Source organism: Pelodiscus sinensis, chromosome 1, assembly GCF_049634645.1.
Source record: "Pelodiscus sinensis isolate JC-2024 chromosome 1, ASM4963464v1, whole genome shotgun sequence".
Classification (NCBI taxonomy): domain Eukaryota; kingdom Metazoa; phylum Chordata; order Testudines; family Trionychidae; genus Pelodiscus; species Pelodiscus sinensis.
In genome coordinates this window covers 212189460-212206494 of record NC_134711.1, presented here as the reverse complement: position 1 = coordinate 212206494, position 17035 = coordinate 212189460, and the positions used below count along the sequence as shown (strand labels likewise).

At 42.9% G+C, this 17035-nt stretch overlaps 1 protein-coding gene across 2 annotated transcripts in view; it reads left to right on the top strand.

The window, feature by feature from the left end:
* Positions 1 to 17035, top strand: part of MOSPD2 (motile sperm domain containing 2) — a 97428-nt gene that overhangs the window by 75081 nt on the left and 5312 nt on the right. Inside the window, exons 15-18 of one of the 2 annotated variants that reach the window (XR_012898649.1) lie at positions 2452 to 3538; positions 5020 to 6313; positions 7305 to 7413; positions 10560 to 10788. Coding sequence is in view for 1 of the 2 variants with exons in the window: in XM_075914515.1 (XP_075770630.1) it covers positions 2452 to 2508 (57 nt within the window). In the remaining variant the exon portion in view is untranslated. Of the gene's footprint in view, positions 1 to 2451; positions 3668 to 5019; positions 6314 to 7304; positions 7414 to 10559; positions 10789 to 17035 lie in introns of those variants that run through there. The other variant, XM_075914515.1, reaches the window with a different exon arrangement.

Below are 17035 nucleotides of genomic sequence, written 5' to 3'. Positions count from 1 at the left end.
AATACTAAAACGTTATGATTTACCTTTGCCCCAGGACAGGTGATGGCATGGTGCTGGACCATTGTTGTACAGTCTAGCTGCACAGAGACTATTTCTTGGTTGTGCTTGATCAGTGACTTCTGTTCGTTGGTTTGGGGTTAACTTAGGGAATATCTTCACCTCCTTTTGTGGGCTGCCTGCCTGGAATGGAGTTCCCTAGGTGACCAGGCATGTCTCCCAAGCATGGCACGGTTTCAGTAAGTTGATAGAGTAGACTTGCTATGGCCTTTTATGGGCTAGTTCCTTTACCTTTAGGGTGTGTCTAGACTACATGCCTCCGTCGACAGAGGCATGTAGATTAGCCAGATCGGCAGAGGGAAATGAAGCTGCGATTAAAATAATCGCGGCTTCATTTAAATTTAAATGGCTGCCCCGATCTGCCGATCAGCTGTTTGTCGGCAGATCGGGGCAGTCTGGACGCGCCGCGCCGACAAAGAAGCCTTTCTTGATCGGCACAGGTATGCCTCGTGAAACCAGGTTTACCTGTGCCGATCAAGAAAGGCTTCTTTGTTGGCGCGGCGCATCCAGACTGCCCCGATCTGCCGACAAACAGCTGATCGGCAGAGCGGGGCAGCCATTTAAATTTAAATGAAGCCGCGATTATTTTAATCGCGGCTTCATTTCCCTCTTCCGATCTGGCTAATCTACATGCCTCCGTCAACGGAGGCATGTAGTCTAGACACACCCTTATAGTCCACCTCCCCAATGGCTTCCACTACCTCATATGGACCATGCTCCAATTATCTTGTACTAACCTTTCCCTCTTCTGCAGGAATAAGGCCTTAATCATCCTAGAGCTCCTATATCCCCTATCAGCTACTCTCCTGCTGATCTCTGGCCCACTACATCATACATGTCTAATCCTAAAATTGCATGTTAAATGAATGTGTTTTAGCTAAAGACTATGTACATGTTAGTGTTATCTGTAACTTTAGGCTCTTGTGATTTTATTTACCTAAGGAAACACAATTTATTTTTAACTCTTCATTTTGTACGAAGGTCCTACCTTTGAAGCTGAGTAGTCATACAGCACACAATAGCTAGGCTAGGAGATCTAAATTATTTAAAACAGTACACTGCAGAAGGATAATTTTGAGCATTTCCTTTGAAGTTCAGGTGCATATGCAAAATTTTGGACCAAAAACCATTTTAGGGGACATAATTACATGAATAAGCAGTAAGTAAATTAGCAGTATGTAGGAAAAAGGGGTCTTTGTTTTTCCTTATCTCTTACTACTTATAGCTGTGCAGTGCTTTAATGTGCTGTTAAATGGGACAGTTCATTGAGAGATTTTCCTTTGTGTGTGCCTCTCTAGGTGCCGGTGTACCCTGCACTTTCCCTCAAATATTTCAACAGCAGTGTCCACCTGAGCTGCACATGCACGGTGCCCAATAGCACTCATGCACCACATGAATCCGATTCTTTCTCTGCCGTCCTCAGCCTCAGATGGAGCTCGGTGGTGTCACACACATTTTTTACTCCCAAAGTTATTTTAGTTTTTAGCATAGTTGTTTTAGTCAAATAATTTATTTCTCTCCCTGTTGCAATCAAAGCAAAAAACAAACAAAAAAAACCCTTGTTTCCCCTCCCATTGTTCTCCCTCTGTTAATTTTTGAGTTGTGCCTGGTTTGCCAGACTGAGAGATTACATGCAGAGATACCATTCCCATCTTTGACAGACATTCTCAACATGGCCGTTGTTTGGGAAAATCCCGTATTCCCCCCAAAATGTGCCCATTTCAGTAAACTCCAAGCAAGGGCATGAAAGGACAGAGACCTGAGGATCATGCTAATTCTAATGGAGAAATCGCTCCGACCCAAACTGGGAACCCTCCTTGAGGCAGAATCCATCGACATCCAATAATCACAAAAAATTGTGAAAAACTGCTCAATCACTTCAGGGATACCAGCCTGCCTGATAGCGTTGTCCAAGCCATTCGGTGCTGTTCATGCCTGTTGCACCACACGTTGGCTTATATGACACTCCGGGTGTCTCCAACACCGATCATACTCCATCTTCTGCTGGTGTGCACCATTCCACTGCCAAGGCTTATGGCTTGAAGTTGATTTCCTCTTCAACTGCAGCACTGTCTGGCACCAACAAGGACTTTGGGCCTCCTTGGCCACATCTGCCCATGCCATACATGATCGCTGTCACAGCCTTGGCACCAGCTACCCATCTGTCTGTGACACTGTTGATATGATGCCAAATGGTACCAACTGACCCTACTACACTGCCATTACAATTGGTGCAATACATATTGCCATCACCTATGTTGGCACTGCAGTTCACCCACCACATGGATCTGCTTGTCTCACCAAACCCTGACTCTCCTCTATTCAGTATTGGTAGCTTGCCGGGACCGTCAGTACCATGCCAGTAATTATCCCCTATTCCTTCTCTCTTTTCAGGTGATGAGGATGATGCTATACAGGGATTCTTCTCACCACAACACTCCTCTTCAGTGAACACTCTTATTAGTTCTGCTCCAATGAGATAAAGATCTTGTGTGCAAGGGACCTACTGCCCAGCTATGGACACCCTTGGATGGGACCACCCATGCTCTTTCCTGGCCAGTGGCAGTATTGGAGCCTTTGGGGGTCTTACAGAAGGCATCAGACCAGCAGACAACCCCCTGTAGATATGGAAACAAATCTCCATCTCATCTTTCCTCTGTCACTAAGGCACATGGGGAACCTGCACTGGCACATACAGAGAAGGTGCCACCGTCACCTCTTCAGATTACACCAACTCATCATCTTCACTGGATGAAGCGATTAATGCCACTGCCACCTTACTGTAATGGATGACTTCACCTGTTTCCAAGACCTGTTTAACTAGGTAGCTAATGAGCTCATAGTTGCTCTAGAAGAGATATCTGAGAACCAACACAAACTGCAATATCTTACAATCGGCAGTTTCCTCCAACCAAGTTACTCCCAATCAATAGGGTTATTATGGATCAGCCAAGACTGACAAACCTTGACCACCATACGCTCTACCTACAAGAGGGCTGATTGGAAATATGTCTCCTCCAAGAGCTCAGAGTTTCTCTCCTCCGCACTGAAACTCGGGGTGGGAAACTGTGGCGCTATTATCCAAAATACAGCTATAGAAATTATAGCAAATTAACAGATTTTATTAATTTTATTAATGACATTCCTGAGGGAACAAGGCAACAGTATAAGGCGGTAATATCTGAAAGACCAGTAATTTCCTGCATGGCACTGAAGTCTGTCCTCAATGTTCAGTCACCACTATGACAGTTGTTATGCACCGTGCTTCCTGATTCAACTCATCCTCTTTGCCATGTGAGCTAATCCACTGTAGAAGACCTCCCATTCAACAGTGAAGAATTATTTGCCATTAAGACTAACGAGGTGTTCCATACCATGAAGGATTCCAGGGCTACGCTGTGCTCTCTTGCCAACTACACATTAGCCCCTCAAACAGGGGTGGGCTGATAATTTTTTCAGGGTGTCCACTCCACAAATTTTGGTAAGTGATCTTAGGCAAGTTTTGGGCCTCCCAAATGGACAGGTCCTCAGACAGAAGAGGCTGAGGGCAAGAGAGAGAGTGTGCATATGTGTGTGTGAGAGAGAGACAGAGACTGGGAAAGTGTGTGTGTGTGTGTGTGTGTGTGTGTGTGTGTGTGTGTGTGTGTGTGTGTGTGTGGCACAGAGGGTGTGAGAGAGTTTCTGTGCGCTCGCTGCTGCTGGGTAAGTTTGAGACACCATGAGCTTTCTCTTTAAGATGGTATCAGAGCTCTCCTGCTCCGTTGTCTCCCCTTCCCCGATCTGAACAGATAGGGTGTATGAATGGAGCGTCAGTGTGAGAGAGAAAGTGAGTGCTGGCTGCTGGAAAAATCTTAGAAACAGTGCACTGCCTTAGTACACCAAAGATCACAAAATACAGAGGTTACTCTCAGTTGCAAACCTGTGGTGGAACAAGGGCCATAGCATGTTTCCAATGATATTCCAGGGCTGTCTTTCAAAAACCATTCAGAGGGGTAGCAGAGTTAGTCTGTAACTGAAAACACTTAAAAAAACAACAAATACTCTTGCAGCACCTTAGATACTAACAAAACATGTAGATGGTTGTGCCCATGAAAGCTCATGATGTCATCTGCATGTTTTGTTAGTTTCTAAGGTGCTGCAAGACTATTTGTTGTTTAAGTTTTTTCAAAAACATGATTCACAATGTCTCTTTTCTCTTAGCTCTGAGTCTTGCTTGGACAAATCTGTGCTAACAATTAAGGTTGTTTGGGTGTGTATGTAAACGCGGACTCTTTATATAGAATGAGTGTATAGATGCTGTTTTCTCCTTGCTACAATCCTAGAGATAGGGTCTGTTTTGCTAGAAAGGGTAGATAGTTCGGTAGGATAGTGTGATTACCTCTGGAGGCTTCCATTTAAATCTTAGGTTACTTGTGCCTGACTCCCCCTAGTCCTTGTGTGTATGACAAAGTAGCCATGCGATTCAGCCCATGAGAATGCATGAGAAGCCAAGGACTAAGATTCCATCCATTTCCTTATCCAGGGTGAGCATTGGGCAAGCTTCCTCGAGAGGGAGAATGGAGAGCATGTCCTGCACAGCATCATTACCCCCTCACACACCCAACAGAAGTGTCTCTGGCTCTGCTGGGTTAGAGCTCTGTAGAGCTTGGGATCAGGTGAAGGTGCGGGCTCAGGACAGACTCCCTTTGGGCTTTGGTTCAGGTACCAAGGACTTGCAGTGCCAACCAGGAAGTCTAGCAGAGTTCCAATCCTATGAGTCTTAGTCCAATTTCCACTATATTAACCATCCGGGAGGGCAGGGAGCTGGACTCGATGACCTCTCAAGGTCCCTTTCAGTTCTAGTCTACTGTGATTCTATCCTTTCATAAAGAAAACTGAATTAAGATCGTATGATTAAAGCATGAGGCATGCTAACAAATTGTGCATTTCATTTTTTTAAATAACTTCCATGTGTTTCCTCAGTTCCTGTCTCCACTACAATCACTTCCAAGCAGTTTCATTTTTGACAGCTTGGAGCCAGCGCTGAACACTTGTTCTCCAGCCTTGGGGAAAATGTCGGAAATGAGGAACATCATTTACATAAATACAGATGACAGAGGTAGCATGTGAAAGAAACACAAACAGAACTTACGTTTTCCTTTCTTTTTCTAGCACGGTACAATTGGTAAATTGCTAAAAGGAAAAGCAAATCTGTACAAACACCGCAGATGTCCCATGAATCTAGTACAATTAGCACATACAGATTGATGCTTAACCCTCTGGCACCTGTGCATGACTATAATTCCCATGCCATAATGCTTCTTTGTGCATGTTCATATGCATGAAAACCATTGACCAAAGAAATTCTCATTATATGCAAGTTTAAAGCACATCTGTTACTTTTCTGATAGCATGCCAACAGTGTTCAGTGGTGTTCAAAGCACTGGGAAAAGGTGTGGTACCTGCCTTGAAGAGTTTACACATCTAAGGATATGATTCTGCAAAGGGGAGCTGTAAATACGGATCCTTATTCCTGGGATGCTGTGCAAGTGTACGGGTCCATGCTTGTTGGTCAACAGTATAAATGACAAAACTGTGCTAGATCTACTGTGAGCTAGATTGTAATTTTAGGCACAACCCTGGGAAAGAGGGTGGAGGGGTGTAAATTGTATCATCCCAGGAGAAGCCCCAGCAAGTGGTCTGACTCAGAGGTACCTTCCTACCGTTCTTCTCATGCCAGGGGTGTACTGAGTGTGGGAAGGCATTGTTAACTGATGGACTAACGCTCTGTCCCTGGTCCTCTGCTGCCCCAGGAACTGCTCAGACCCATTTTTTTTTAATGTACACTTTATATTCTACTCTAAACCCTTCCACACACACCAGTACAATGCAGCATCACAGTTGTAAATGACTAGATCTTTCAGCGCCTCTTTACTAGGGCTGAAAAGAAATCTCCCTTTCTAAAGAGAGCTATCTCTGGCTTAGCTTGGCTCCCTCTCCCATAGCACTTTTTGGCTTTTATCAGGTTAACCAGTTTCAGATCCTCAGAAGTAAAAACACCCATGCGAACTGGAGATGTTAGAAAATGACCTTTTTTATTTCTCCCCAGGTGCCTCGTTAAATTGTTTTGAATAATTAATGTGATGATTTGCATGGACTGCAGGGTGTGAGACAGCAAATAGTGATGTGTAAGGGGCTTCCCAATTTATTGAAGTTATATGAAATCATCCGGTTTTGCAAAGTGTAGAAGATGCAAAGAACTCTACAAAGAGATGGGGTATGTGATGATATAATCTTGTAATCAAGAAGGCATTATTTTCAGGAAGGCTTACTGAGAGGAGGTTTTGGAAGGAAAAAAGACTAGATTCTAAATAATTTGGTTCAAGGAAAATGAAGGACATGAGTATTTTCTGCAGACTGCAACTTTTCAACCAAAAACCAAGACAACTGAAAGTAACACCTAAGAAAATAGCTTAATCCCCACATGGATGTTTCAGAACAAGGGTTCATGACCAGTGTTCCCTGTAAGCTGAGCACTTGAATGGCCACCCAGTAGAGATTCAGGTGCCATCCAGCTAATTAGCAGAGCGCCCAAAGTTGCCCCCAGTCGACAGCATGGCTGTGTCTAGACTGGGAAGACTGGCAGCTGCTTTTGCGGAAAAACTTGCCAGCTGTCTACACTGGCCGCTTGAATTTCCACAAGAACACTGACGATCTCATGTAAGAAATCAGTGCTTCTTGCGGAAATACTATGCTGCTCCTGTTCGGGCAAAATTCCTTTTGCACAAAAGCTTTTGCACAAGAGGGCCAGTGTAGACAGCTAAAAACTGTTTTGCGCAAAAAAGTCCCAATTGCGAAAACGGCGATCAGGGCTTTTTTGCGCAAAAGTGCATCTAGATTGGCACGGACGCTTTTCCGCAAAAAGTGCTTTTGCAGAAAAGTGTCTGTGCCAATCTAGACGCTCTTTTTCACAAATGCTTTTAACGGAAAACTTTTCCGTTAAAAGCATTTGCGGAAAATCATGCCAGTCTAGATGTAGCCCCATGTGTTTCTGCTGGTGATGCACATCCGCATGTGCCTTGGTGCACATAAAAAAAATGAATTCTGCCCATGGATGGAAAAAATTAGAGAAGGTAACACTGTTCATGACCACTCAAAAGTAGAGCTGGGTGTGGACTCATGGCTTAATTGAGTCTTATCTCTGGCTCTGTTTCCCTCTCCTCCACTTACCTTATAATCCTTACATGACCTGCTTCCCTCTGCCCCAGGTTCCAGTGGTGGGAACATGGTGCACAGCCAGAGCTATGAACTTGAAAGAACAAGCACGGAGCATAAAGTGGGCCTACATATTGGAAGCAGTGTTGGTCATCCTGTGAAGTGAGTATGCACATGAAACTGTCCACATGTTTAGAGGAATGCATCTGCATTCTTTGAAGGGTTATAGAGAAGGAATAGAGAGGCTTGAGAGTAGGAGCATATCTCATTTTGTTTGGAGGACTTCTGGTGGAAGAGAAGCCAAGGGACTGAAAATTAGTGGAGAAACTCAGTTCCATGTTGAAGAGCAAGTGTGAGGGTGTGAGAAGTCTAAGGGACTTAGTCATGTTTGTGCAGTCTCTTCAGAATGTGAGTAATACACATGCTTTGGCTTTATTTTAGCAAGGAGCCAGTATACAAAGAGCCATCCAATTTTATGGACTCAGGATCATCTCGGATGTCCCAGTTGTTTAGTCTGGGATGGCAGCCTTAATCCCCATACCGCTCTATCCGTAATACTTATATGGTCCTTATCACCAGAGTATCTGAGCACTCCACATTCTTTTGATCTATTAACCTCACAACATCCCGTAAGGTACGGAAGTATGAGGGGGAGCAGAGATACATCTTATCAAGGGTATTTAGGCTCCTAACTCTTATTGAAATCAACCAATGGAACCTAAATATTTTTGAGCATCTGTGCCAGAGACAGAGTGCTGTCTAAATGGCCTTGCAATGTGTACTATAGAAGTGTGATTTCTACAGTGCACCAATGTCTTATACACTAACTGGCCCAGACTCTGCTAGCACACACAAGAAGTTCTCTAGGGTGCATTAATACAGTACTGCAAACTTCTCTTCATTAAAGCCCTTCTGGGAACTTTTAGTGTGTGTCAGCAGGATGTGCACAGATCAGTTAGGGGGAAAGCATTGGTGCACTTTAAAAATTGCACATCTGCACGCTGCATTGCTGTGCTATCTGGACAAGTCCTAAGTGACTTGTGCAAGGGTACATAAGTCTGTGGCAGAAGAGGACTTGAACTTGGGTCTCCTGCATTAAAGGCTAGCTCTGTAACCACTGGATCTAAAACTGCTGCATTTCTCCTTAAAAGAAATGAGTGAAGAGAATTTTTCATGTAAGTTCGTGGTGTGCCAGAACAGCTCCATCTATTAATGATCTGTGCCAGAAAGATTTACTTGTACATGAAAACAAAATAATAAACTTATGGTTCAAAATGGAGGTTGGGTAGGTGGGTGGTGTAGCCAAATACTCGTTCATGAGAAAGTGACAGATGGCAGTAGTAATTTTCACCAGCATGTCTCCTCCTAAGATCCTATTTTTAAACGAGTCAAAAGGAGACCAAATAGCATATGGGCCAGCTTTGTGGAATGCATATAAATATAGCAATATTTTATCATTTGCCTCCGGTTTCCAGCCAAGTGCATCACTGCTGTGGTGCTGAAAAATTCTGAAATGTATTATGACAGGGTTCAAGTCTCTCATGATATTTGAGTGCTTTGGCACTGGTTGAAATGAGCTCTTTTTTATGCAAATGGAAAGCAAGTATTTCATATATCACTCTTCCCAAACCCTGTGGAGAAAGACATTTGCCCAAGATAATGCCTAGTGGAGAGAATCTGCAGGTAATTATACACAATTAAACAAACCCTTCAATGTCTTTATGACCTATTTTACTCACCAAAGACTCTTGTAGAACTTTCTACTTGAGTTATTGTGCAATATTCAGGTAATGGACACCATCAGCTCACTCTGGATGCATAATTGCTATACAAAATTTCCAGTAATTTAGGTGAAAACAATTCCATTTTCAGGAACATTTTAGAATATGCAATTATGTGCTAACCTTGCAAAGAAAGTGCTCACCTTATGAGCTGTGGGTTATTTGTCCTTTGAAGCATACGCATGAGTACCATGAAGGTTAATGAGAATTACATATACTCCAGATGGGGTGAATAAAGTAATTTAATTAGAGGTCTTGTGATTTTGAGTAAGCTTTAAGGAATCATCTGAAGTGGCAATCTGAACAGTATTCTTGATATATGTTTTACCAACTTTGGTTTGCCATAGAAAATATAATCACTCCTATACATTTTGAGTAATAAATGGAAGTTGTTTCATAAGGTAAGAATATTACAAGAGGGTTTAATGTAGGCAAGCAGGTATTCAAGATAAAGTAGCTTTAAGTCGGAAACCTCAAGAAGAGTTTATAATGTTGCTGCTCTATAATAATGTGGTACCATTGCTAAATCTCAGTTTAGCATGCATCTCTTTATTTTCCTATGAGGAACAAGTGGTATCATATGAAATGTAAAATAATCTCTTATTTAAAAAGCACCTTTTTCATGTGATGAGATATTATAATGAATGAAAGCCAGCTGCTGATAAGAATTATCTTCAGCTACATGAGACTAATTTAGGTGCTTATAGTCATGCATTCTGTAATATGTCCTGCTTCCCTTTCAAGAGATAGGCCTAATTATTTTAATTTAGTAACATTAACTATCTGGTTTGAGTTGTGGTGCTAATATTCCTGTATCATGGAACTGGTCTCATAATGTACTGTTTCACAGGCATTCCAGTCACTGTGTCAATTGTCCAATAGGTACCACAGAGTGAAATAATCTTGCTCTGAGCTGGGGATGAGCTAGGAAATCTAGGATAGGGGATTTCATTTCTAATTTCTCTTAAATCATATAGCAACCTTTGGCTATTATGTTGGAAAACTTCTGCCATGGGCCCAAAATATTCTTGATTTTAAGAAAATAGTAAATCTGGGGTAAAACAATTTTCCATAGATAAAGGATTTAGACTGAATTTTTATAGTTAATACAATAAAGCTCTGTTCTTGTATAGTGCTTAGTATCTGTAAGATTATCATATATTATGTGTAACGGGGGCCCCATTCACTTAATGAAAATTGGCTTATGAACATAAATAGGTATAACTTGAAGATGCTTTATCCAAAATGCATCATGTAACATCAATTTGAAAATTGCAATCTGCTGAATAGGATTAGCCTATTTTTGTGCATGTATCATTCTTGTTTGTGAAAGCAGAAGTATGAAGTGGGAATCTGGTATTAATTCTGAATGTGAGAGTGAGGGCCATTTGACACTTTAGGAATGCAACGACTCAAACCAATGGTCTTGTTTGTCGTGTAAGCCCAAATTGTGGTTGGTCCTAGAAAGATGTGATTCTGCCACCTGGTACTGGAATCAATTTTGAATCTCATACTTTTCCATAACAGGAGGAAGACTGAACAAAGGTTTCCTGCCCTGGGAAAAAGTCTATAAAGAATGGAAAACAATCAGCTCTTTGCCTTCATCTGGTCTTTGAAACTGCCTCGCCTACCTTAAGAGGAGACAAATGAAAACAAAGGACTCTAAAGAACACTGGGGAAAACTGTAGACCCAATCCAGAGTAAAGATCAGCTCTGACTTGCAACATTTTACCTGAAGGGGAAAAAACTGTTTAAGGTAAGAATTTGCATATGACAATTGTCTTAGTGGCTTAGAAATAGCTAAGCATCTTTTGTTTATTTTAACTTTGTACCTTACTTTGATCTGTCTGTTTTCACTTGCAATCACTGAAATCCTACTTTTTATACTTAACAAAAGTGTTTTTATCAAGCCCAGAATCAATGATAGTTACCATGGGCAGGAGAGAGAGCAACTACTGTGAATCTCCCTCTTTCATTGATAAAGTAGGCTGACTTTATGAGCTTTCTCCATATAAAACTTTTACACCGAATAAGATGGATTTATTTGGGGTTTGGGTCCCTTTTAGGGGTTTCATTCTTGGTACTGCAAGTGACCCTACAGCTGAGCCCTCCTGGAGCTGAACCAGTTCAAGGTCTGTGTTGCTGTGCAAAGGGGGTGGTTACCCCAACTCTGTGCCTTGGCTGGGAAAGAGCAGAGCTTCTGGCCCAACAGGAAAGGGTGGTGGGGAGCCCCAGAGGCCAGGAACGCTGGAATTAGTGGCTTTTTCAGCACCCAAAGGGATTTCTGTGATCCAACTCCTCACACTATGGTCTGAAGTGGTTTCCCCCCCAGGCCTATTCTTACTAGTAGTGGGGGCTATACCAGGTTCAGGAAAACAACCCTTCACTAAGGAGGGTGAATGATCCCGTGTTTAAGCCATAGCTTAAGACTTGGGAGACTTCAGGACATGTCCTTGTTCTATCATAGACCTCCTGTGTGAATTTGGGCAAGTCAGAGTTTAAGGCTAGTCTGATCTCTTGTATATCACAGGTCACGACACCATCCAACACCTGCACACTAAATCCAATGACTAAAATTAATCCAATGTATTTTAATCTATAATCAACCAAAAGGTTGTGTGCCACATGCACCTCCCTAAATCTGAGATACACATCTCTAAAATGAGGATTAGAGTACTGCTATCTTATGGGGCTGTTTTGAGTGTAGTGCTCAGATACTACAGTGGAAGGGCCATACAAATACCTTACACAGATAGCAGCACAGACTCCATGAGATACAGAAGTGACAAAGAACACCTCCCCTCCCCCCACTCTCCTGGCTTGCGTCCTTCATGTTGCTTCTTTTGAAAGCACAGCACAGAATCTGTACCCAGGAGTGGATCCTTTGTGTAAGCCAATGCTGCTTATCCATAACTGGCTTTCAGAACAGAACTTATCCTTAACTCTGTCTAAGACAATTCTTCCTTCCTGAGAGACATATTTAGACCTTCTTGTGTTACGAGCACCCTCTTCCCCCACAAGACACACACAAATATATGGCCAGATACTGGATCTTTATCGTCCATAAAGCCCATCATTCTGCTGGCAATGCACCTGGTGGATCTGGAATATATTTAGAGAAAGGGGATATTTCCCTGAGTAAGAGAAATGTTTGAGACTTGAAACCTTATTTCAGAAGATTCTGGAAAGCATAGAAATTTACAACCCCTGAAAGTAACAGGTGAAGAAAAAGTAGACTACAGAAGGTACTTTATTTCAGAAATCTTCCTCCACCCGCACCCCCATACATACCTTTTAGCTGAATGAAAACAAATCATCTGCCTCAGTTGCACAGCTGTTGGCCATGTCACTATATCTTGGCACAGCATTATAAAGCATGGAATGATGTGAACTTAAGCTCCCCATTATGGCAGAAATGTATTTATCCTCAGCAGAGAACAAAGTGGAATATTAACAAAGTTATTTGATTTTTTTTTTTAGTAAAATAACTTGCTGTAGCTGATGGGGACTAATATCAAATTACTGTAAAAATTAACCTTTGTGTGGTAAGCTTTTATCAAAGGCATTGTGTTGCTTTTTTATGCATACCTCTCCTAAATTAATTTCTGGTCTGTTACTAATGTGAGTATTTAACACTGGCATTGTATGTGACCTGCTAACAAATCCTCACTGATATGATGCATTGGTCTGAGGACAGCAGACAGTGATTGCCACATAACGGAATAAACCTTCATTGAGGAGGGGAGGAGAGGTATTTCAGTGGGACTGCTCATGATAGTAAGCACTACACTTGGTACCAGTGTCTACATCACTGGGCCATTGATAGCACATCTGCAGAATCTCTCCGTTTGTCCCTTAACTGTTGTTCCACTTCAGTCAGAATACAAGAGTGTCTATTGTTTTTTGGTCTCATTGCAAAAGGCTGAAGAATGCAGGCAAGCTGTGAGCTGAGTTTAATTGCACAGCTGTGTATTTTATCTGTCTCTTTTTCTGGACTCTCGGGGAGAGGCACAAGGATCTTGTGCAAAAAGAGGTTTTTGCACAAAAAGGAAATGTCCACACTGCTTGTTTTTGCACAAAAACCCCTTGTGCAAAAATGGACTGGAAGAAATTATGCATATTAAGCATGAGAAAATACTAACCTGTGCTTCATTTGCATTGCCTCTTCCGGCAAAACACGTAGTGTAGCCGTAGCCCCACTGAATTTTGTCTCTGAGCTGCAGGTTTGGACCAGTGGTTGTACTCTGTAAAAAGGATACCATGTAAACATGTATTTCTGTGATAACTGATTGTAGGGGAACCTGGATGGACCTCCCTTGTCTAAAAATATTTTGTCTGCAGTGCTCAGCCTCGTCCCGGCCTTGTCCAAAGTATGGATCTCTAACAAGCCACCCGAGGCCTGATTCAAATCTGGGCAGCACGTATGCATGCACACAGACCAGGCTAAAAATGGTGGGGGAAAGTCTGAAGTGCTTGCCCAATTATGCATAACTTGTACAGGACGGCAAGACCAGGCCAAAAAGACAAGAAACAACCTGGTACTAGTACATCCCATTCTTTTGATGAGAGAAATTCCAGAGACAGACGAAGAGCTATGAATTAAGTGCTTTTGCAAAATTTTGGCAAGCAAAATGTATTCTAGATATTGGCATAATAGATATCTTACACAAAATGTAATTAATTGGTAGATATTACTAGACCAACCCAGTCTCATATAAATATAGGGATAGAAGATCTAATCAGTGGGAGGGATTGAGTAAGATGTCCCCTCTACCTTACTCACTGCAACAAGAAGGTGAACCAGTTCCTACTGCCCAATGCATTGTGGATGCCTCTGCGCATGGGGAATGAAAGACGCCATGACCTCCCGTCTGATAATCATAAGGGTAACAGCATTGGAACTGTGTGTGTGATTCATAGGAATAAGTATATGTATATTCATATTCTTATAATTGAGTAGTTTGTGTATTGTCCTAGGTAAAGGCATGGCTGGCCTCACCATGAGGCAGCTGCCTCAGGTGCCAGACTGTGGTGGGGGGGGGGGCGCCACTAGGACCCAGAGTGTAGAAAATGGTGTCTGCTGCTGGTGCATGTGTATTCTCTCTGCTCTAGATGCAGAAAGATGGTGGAGTGCCATGAGAGGAGTAGAATAGGAAGAAGGCAGAATTGAGATCTTTCAAAGTTTTGGCCCAAGCGGGGGAAAGAATGGGGGCATCATTTGAGCTCCCCACCTCAGGTGCCAAAATGTTGTGGGCCGGCCTTGGGTAAAGATGTTATTATATTGTCTATGCTAACTATCCCATGTATTGAAATAGATCTGTGTAACTTTGCACTGCTTTCCTTTACTATTCTGTGCATGATAAAATTAATAAGAGTTTATCTGAGGTATTTTTACTGGCTCCTCTCATATCTAAAAACCGAACCACACAACACTGAGATTTAGGCTGAATAAATTCTGAGATCCAGGTTTTTAACAGCAGCACAGATTACTCTTACTGAGGTAGTAAGAAGCACCATCAGGTGATTATTGCACTGAAAGTAGCTTTACTTAAGTATTGAACTTGTAAATGAAGGAAAACTATAAAAACAAAAATAAGACAATTATGATGAAACAAAAACCCAGCAATTGGAATGGCTCCAAATTACTAGATGAGAATCTTTTTTTAAAGGTACAGACTATTTTGCTTTTCCCTTGAATGATAAGCCCACTCCCCTTCCATTCCCTCCCTCTGTGTGACCTCTGAGGCAGCTTTTCTCCCCAAAGTAACTGTGCTGTAGTTTAGTTTTATCTCATGTTGAACAACTAAATTGAAAGGAATTCTTTGAGTATAAACAAACAAATTACAGTTCATGTCCATCCAGTAAGAGTGCAGGGAATTGCATAGTTTGGGACACCTGCACAATTGTACATGAGAGCCATTAGGACATCCCCATAATGTCATGTTGATTGACACGATCCCAGTTCAGTACAGTATGTAAAAGTGGCCATAGAAGAGGCGAAATTGCATGACTATTACAGACGATTTTATTTAATTTCACTGCATTCAAAAAGCTTTGTCTGTGGTTGAGATGACGTAACTGAATACATTTATGTGGCCTGACCTACTTCCCTATGCTGAATTGCAGGTTCAAAGTTGAGTATTTAGGTGAGAAGTCAGTGAGTCAGTGAACGGGGTTGCTACTATTATTATTTTTAATTAACATTCTGATAGCACCTAGTGTTTCTAGTCAGGATCAAAGCTCATTTGTGTTAAGTACAATGCAGGCCTAGTTCCTGACCAAGAATCTGGCCCCAGAAAATACTCAGGTGACCCTCATTACCATTTTCTACATTCAAATCATACTTAGCAATGTATATATTGTGACTAGTCAGCAGATTATGATGTTTCATTTTGAAATTAAATTATTGCAAGTTTAAGTATTCTCGTTATTAGTACAAAGCCCAACCCTCGTTTTTGTCCAAGATCAAACTGAAAGCCTAAATGGAGACTGTTAACAAATGGTTGTGGTGTAAGACACCCTGAAAGAGTTATTACAAACTGTTTTTCAGATGCAAACTTGTGCTCTTTTCAAACTTTCATTTACAAACCAGTTAATAAAGTTGTGCCTACACTAGAAATTGTACTAGTTGTAGCAAAATCTGTAAAGTTCTGCTAGCATAATGCCATTGACAAAACTATTTTGGCATAGGGTGTTCACACTCAGCTACTTGTGCCAGCGGATTGCGTCGACATAGCATCAAGTTGTACTGGCAAATGGTGTGTTACGCTGTGCAAAGGCATTCCACCTACCTTTAGGTTCACCTTTGTTGGTGTCACGGGGCGAGCCCCTGTCATGGGGTGCGACACCCTCACAATACCAACCTCACAATTTGATGCCCCTTACTCAGGGGCAATACAGCCCCACAGACCTAGTCCAAGAGTTCAGTGCCCCTTTTTCAGGGGAAATATGGCCCCGCAGGTCTAGTCCTGTTTAGTGGATAGAGGCCTGAGTTTAGTGGCCTAAAAGTGGCCAGTGTGCTCTCCCTGGCTGTTGGAGAGCCTACCATCAGTTGGGGTGAGGGTAGGGGGACCTGGGCCCTTCCACTCCACCAGGTCCCAACCCAGGACCCTGTTAACATTGGTAACTGCACTGCCAGCTCAGCAGGAAGTCCGCCCAAAACATGCTGAGCTCCCAGAGGGGCATCCCTCCACCCTGGACCCCTTCCTACTGTCTCTAATGGGGTTCAGTCTCCGGAATGGGGCACGATGTACCTGACCCTTGCAGCTGTCCCTCTGTCACAGGGTAGTCTCTGGGGTCACGGCAGTAGCACCTGCGATGGGATGAGCGGCTCCAGAGAGGACTGCGGCTGTGACAGCTGTTCAGTTTGTTCCTCCAGCAGCAGCTGTGGCTGGGTCTGCTGCTGGGGTTGCTGCTTGGAAGACGGCTGCTCCAGCCTGAACTCCCTTCCTGCTTGCAGCTCCCCCTGAATGAGCTGGCCTCAGGCATTTTATACAGTCCCTGCAGCGGAGCATGCCCAGTTAGCTGAAAGGGGAGGTGCTTTCTCCACCCATAAGCCTTTCACTCCCCCTCTCTCTAGTGTGGGGTATATCCACCCCATCACAGTGGGAAATAGTCACTGTGAATTGTGGTTCAGCTGCTGTGCGTTGTGGGATACCTGTACATTACTCTCTCATGCCATTTATGAGCTAACCACAGCAAACATGGCTACAACACAGAGGAATTGTGGCCTCTTCTCCACTGAGTGGATGATCCTGTTGCATTTGTAAAGACATAGATAGCATGTAGACAAAGTCAGGCAAGCATGACTAGACAGGGAATGCAGAGGCTACACTGTAGCACACAGCTGCACTTGATGGGAGCAGGGGTCTTGGGCCCATTCAACTGGCACAGGGTGGGCGGGACCTGTTTATGATGAAACACAGGGATAATCCGAAGTGATTCCAGAACTTCTAGAGCAGGGGTAGGGAACCTAAGGCCCCGGGGCAAGGTGTGGTCCCTGG